At 38.0% G+C, this 5,664-nt stretch overlaps 1 protein-coding gene across 1 annotated transcript; it reads right to left on the reverse strand.

Annotated features, from left to right (window-relative positions):
* Window positions 1–1,873: 1,873 nt before the first annotated feature.
* Window positions 1,874–2,548, reverse strand: LOC117113048. The gene has a single exon (XM_033256277.1). It carries the CDS (start codon window positions 2,546–2,548, stop codon window positions 1,874–1,876), a length of 675 nt encoding a protein of 224 aa, XP_033112168.1.
* Between the last annotated feature and the right edge of the window lie 3,116 nt (window positions 2,549–5,664).

Here is a 5,664-nt window from a genome sequence, read left to right on the forward strand (position 1 = left end):
CGTCGGAATTGATGAAAACTCCCTAAAATGTGCAATTTATAGAGGAAATTGGCCACCGTAACAAGAAATACGCGCAAAGAATTTTAGAATTTTAGGCACTTTCAGAGGATGCATTTGTCAAGGGGTGGAGAAAGATTTTCAAAGATGGATATTTTCCCCTTGTCCCCCGGTGTTATTAATTCTAATTTCGTTAGAATTGATCAAAACTCCCTAAAATGTGCAATTTTTAGATGAAATTGGGCCATGTTAACAAGAAATGCGCGTGAAATTTGAGGTTTTTAGGCACTTTCAGGGGATGAAAGGGCATTTATAAAGCGGTGGGGAAGATTTTCAAAGATAAATATTTTCCCCTTGTCCCACAGTTACGCCATCGGGCAGCATAGATCAAAGGAGTTATGACAGTTTTTGAAGTGGAGAAGGGGTTGCAGGGTGTTGTGAGTGAGGTCATTATGATATCTTCCTTTTTTATTCTTGCCTTTATTTTTCTCTTCCCTTTTTCTTTTTTTTTTCTTTTTCTCTTCTTTCTCTTTCCCTCCCTCTCCCCTCTTTCTTTTCTCTTATTACCCAGCCCGGTACGACGGCTTGGTCAGCCCGGTAAAAACCGTCAGGGGAGGGGCAGTTTTCCCCCCGCGCCTGTTACGACACTGGCTAACACGCCAATCATCCCCCCCCCCACCCCAATGAAAAATATTTTTCTACGCCACTGCATGGCACGGGCGAGGACCTTGCTTGTAGTTGCTAAAAAGGAGATTCCCAGTATTTTCTGCACAATACTGATCGCCCTTTCGCTTTTAATGGTAATAAAAAAAAAGTCTGTTGGCATGTTTTCATTAGTCCAGATGTTGATAAAATGTTGATGAAGTAGGTCACCGCCACCAGCTGTAAAAATCTCAGTAGGTATTCTGTCGAAGCCAGTAATCTTGTTTTTTTTTGTAAAGGTCTTAATTAATTTTTTGGCTTAAAAGTGTTAGTGAAGCCCCATCCCCAAGATTTAATTTTTAAGTGAAACTTCAATTCAATTTCTTTTCTCCTTACGCCATTGTGAGCCAATATCCGATCACAAGTTCACAATAGGAAATTAACAAAAAAAGGGACAGAGAAAGAGAAGTGGGGTATGCAAGGTTCGATGAGTAAATACAAATTCGTTTATCAGACCTTCAAATAACTCTTTCCATCTAGAAATTATGTTTCTTGAAAACATCAAATTTCTTGATAAATTTCTGGTTCTGATGTTTCTTTTTGGGTCGAACTTCTCGTGATAGATACAATGAGACGGTGGACTGTCCAACATTTATCGGCACAAGTGACAGCAGTAATTGTTAGCACGGCTTGCTAGCAGGGGTGCGCCAACGCAGGAGGCAGGCCCCCGTCGGGGAGGGTCCCCCCCCCCGTCGGGGAGAAAAAAGCACAATTCGTCGTGGAGAAAAAATACTATATGTATTTTTAACATATTAGTACACTCTAAAATCGATTAAATAAGCCTTTGAAACCCCAAAATTGTCGAAATTTTCGGGGGCTACGCACCCCCGGGACCACTTTCGGGACCACTTTTTAATCGAAGCTCGACACGCCCACCTGCTTTCGTCGGGGAAATCTGATACCTCGTTGGGGGCACCGCCCCCCCCCCCCCCCCCCCCCCCCCGCCACACTCGGGCAAATCCTGGAGCCACCCCTGCTTGCTAATCTTACCTATCCTCTTCAGGCCGAATGGCCCATAAGGCTGAAGTACACTCTTTCCAACCTGCCCTGTCATTTGCAACATGTCTGGCTTCATTCCATGATTTCCATTTAAGACACTCTATTTCCTTTTCAACAGTCCTCCGCCACGTTGTTTTAGGGCGACCAACTCTTCTTTTCCATTCAGGTTTCCAAGTTAATGCAGTGTAGCAGTTTTTTTTTTTTGGTCCATTAGCATTATGTGTCCAAGCCATTTCCATCTACGAGACATGATTTCTGTACTTATTTTCTTCGAATTTGTTTTCTGTAGAATTACATTATTTTTTACAATGTACGGCCATCTGATTTTGAGGATTCTTCTTAAGCACTTGAACTGGAATGTGTCTAGTTTCAATTCGTCACTTTGGTTTACTGTCCAGGTCTCACATCCGTATAGTAGAACTGATTTGACAAGTGTGTTAAATAACCTCAGTTTGGTAGGTAGGGTGTAAATGTGAGAACTCCATATTCTATTTAACTTCATGAATGATATTCTGGCCTTATGGATTTTGTTAATGATATCATCTCCCCCTCCTCCTTGTTTACTGACAATAGCACCCAGGTAAGTATATTTATCGACTTCATTTAGTTGCTGTTCTCCCATTTGTATTCTATTATTGCTGTTGCTATTTATCCTTAACACTTCTGATTTCTTCTTATTAATTTTAAACCCAGTTTGTGCAGCAAATTGTGAGAGTTTTGTAGCTTTTATTTGCAATTGCTGATAGTTTGGTGACACAAGTGCGATATCGTCTGCAAAGTCTAAGTCTTCGAGTTTTGATGTGAATCTCCATCTAATTCCAGTGTTGCTTTCTACAGTTGTTCTCTTCATTATCTAGTCTATTATTATCAGGAAAATAAAACCAGACATTACATCTCCTTGCTTAACTCCAGCTTTGAGTTTGAACCAGTCAGACTCTTCATTCCCATCCAGCACAGCAGATTCAGTGCTTTCGTATAATACTTGAACTATGTTTATTATCTTCCTTGGAATTCCATAAGCCTCCACTATTTTCCACATGCTATCACGGTGAACAGAGTCAAACGCTTTCTCAAAATCTATGAAGAGAATGTATAGTGTTGCTTGCCATTCCACAACCTGTTCAATGATATTTCTAAGAATGAAAATTTGCTCCACCGTTCCTCTACATCTCCTAAAACCTGCCTGTTCATCTCGCAGCTTACAGTCGACACCTTCTCTAATTCTATCTATTAGTATCCTTCCAAATACTTTACTGGGAACCGATGTAAGAGTAATACCTCTCCAATTACCGTACCGCATTCAGTAAAGCTTCCTTTTTTAGGTATTTTGACAGTCAGCCCCTGTTTCCATGCTTTTGGAACTTTTTCTTTCTCCCAAATATCTTTAAATATGCTGCATAACCATTCTTCTGTTGTATTCATGTCAGCTTTCAATAACTCTACAGTAATTTCATCCTTGCCTCCTGCTCTACCATTCTTCATTCTTTTCAATACTGTTCTAATTTCAACTACTGTTATAGGTTCGGTACTAATTTCATGTATTACAGGTTCAACCACAATTTCATTTACAGGATTGTCAGGAACGAGTCGATTCAAGACTTCCTCGAAATGTTCCCTCCATCTTTCCGTTCTAGCATGCCCAGTCACTAGATTTCCGGTTTTGTCTTTAACAGCAAATGCTGGCTTCGGCTTGTCATTGCTAATGGTTTTAGTAAGCATGTATACTTCATTCTTTCATTGCAAGCTGCTTTCTCCGCCTGCAATGCAAGATTGTCAATCCATTTTCTCTTATCCTTTCTCAAATTCCTCTTCACTTCTTTAACTTTATTCCTGTATTTGCGGGTGTATATCTGTCTAACCCTATCAGACTTGGCCTGTTCAATATTCTGTTTTAATATTTCTCTCTCTTCCACTATTCCCAAAGACTCCTTGCTAATCAAGAGATCGGAAAATATAAATCAGGTGATTTTTTATCAGTTGAAAACAAATATAAACACGATCCCAAACGTTTGTGGGATGAAATGAATAGAACTATGCCTATAGGGCATAGGGAAAAAACAAAAACATTCATCCAAATCTTGATTGTGAGAATTTTAGCGATTATTTTAGTAATATAGGAACAAAAATTTCGAACTAAATTTAAGAAGAAAAAACAATGTATTCACACACTACATTTTTATGGGACTTGTGTTTGGCGATATTGAAAAGAATCTGGCATAATTATCTGAAAATAGTAACCGTCATGTTCATAATTTCAATACAAGGCTACTATGACTGGTATGGTTCTAAATGATTGAAAAGTTTTAATTAAGCCCTCTCACCGGACAGGTCAAGCCCCCCCCCCCCGCCGGACAGAGCTCGTCGGGCAGTCAGACCATAAAACATATAAAAATAGGCCCACACCAAGCCAACACATGTCTGTCACAGTCTGAGAGTGCCATTTACGGCCATCCAGAGGTTGATATACTTTAAAAAAAATCTCATTTGGGAGGGGGAGCCCCTCTCAACCCCTTCATCCAGCTCGAGCCGACGAGCTCAAGTCCCCTGTCGGACAACTTAGCCCCCCCCCCACCAGATAATATATCCTAGAGCCGCCACTGTTGGAATCCACAGAAGGATGTTCTTATGTTCACCGACAATGCGCAAACATTCCAGAACATACCAGTGCAGTAGCATAGCACTTCCGTGATGTTACTATCTAGTGTTCCAGGTCCGATAATATACACATTTCTCTTATAAAGTACAAGTTATGTTTTATAAAGAAGTATAGTATAGTATAGTAAATCATGTTTTTAACACAGGAAACTCTCATATGGTAGCTAAAATAATGCTAGTCCAGAGTATAACTAGTACTACTGCACTGTAATGCATATACCTATTTTAATACACTACTTAGATAGGCTTTTCTTTTTCCATCTTGATCTCAGATGTCAAAATCTTTTTTCATTTTTTTTTTTCTTCTACCTACTGAAGAGAAAAAAATAATCTAAATTGTATCTAAAATGAAAATACTTAAATTCTGAAAGTGCAGCTATTGCTTCTTTTATCTGTCTCACTCCACTGGTGTATCCCAACTTAACTGAAATTACAAGACTTTATCCAATATACAAACCAGGAGACTTAAACTATTATTGGTTTTATATATATATATTGCCTCCTATTTGTAAGATTTCTGAACAAATAGTTTATAACAGACATTACGCGTTTGTTGAAAAATATAGCATCATCAATGACTGCAAATATGGCTTTCTTAAGGACATTTTATCTTATATGGCTGAACTCGATCTCATTAAGAAAATTCATATTGCCATTAAAAATGATGAAACACTCATTGGTATCTTCACTTATCTTACCAAGGCGTAAACAATTATTAAATATGTCTACGTATTTATTTAAAAAAATAAAGTAACTAAAGTTTATACAATAGAGCATGTACCTTACAGTGTATGTTCTTAACATCAGAGCAGCATAAACAATCAGTAAAAATATGTAAAAGCTAATCATACGTTGAAAAAAATCCCAAGTCACTTTACTTTTCCGACTGTGCACTGAAAATGTGACGACGACGATTTATAATAATAATAATAATATTAATGATAATAATACTAGGACGTATACCAGCTGCTCTTAACTTATACGAAACGTATTCGACGTACGCCAGCGTATTCGCCATTTTTCCATACGTCGGCATACGCTGGCTAAATCGTCAAGGTGTGAATGCTGTCTCTTATACACATCTAGATGTGTATAAGAGACAGGAACTTTTTCTTTCTCCAGCAAAATTTCAATTTATTTTCAAAATTGGACCGACGGATCAAAATATAAAAATATTAATTAATTGTATTGAATTCCAACTATTTTCCATGTGGTTAGTGAATTCTTAATTTTTTTTTTTTTTTTAATTGTACTGAACATTAAATTGTACATTAAAAAGTAACAGATCAAGAAAATGAGTTAGAGCATGTT

This window comes from Anneissia japonica, unplaced genomic scaffold, assembly GCF_011630105.1.
Source record: "Anneissia japonica isolate Jap-2015-1 unplaced genomic scaffold, ASM1163010v1 scaffold284968_len87806_cov120, whole genome shotgun sequence".
Lineage (NCBI taxonomy): Eukaryota > Metazoa > Echinodermata > Crinoidea > Comatulida > Comatulidae > Anneissia > Anneissia japonica.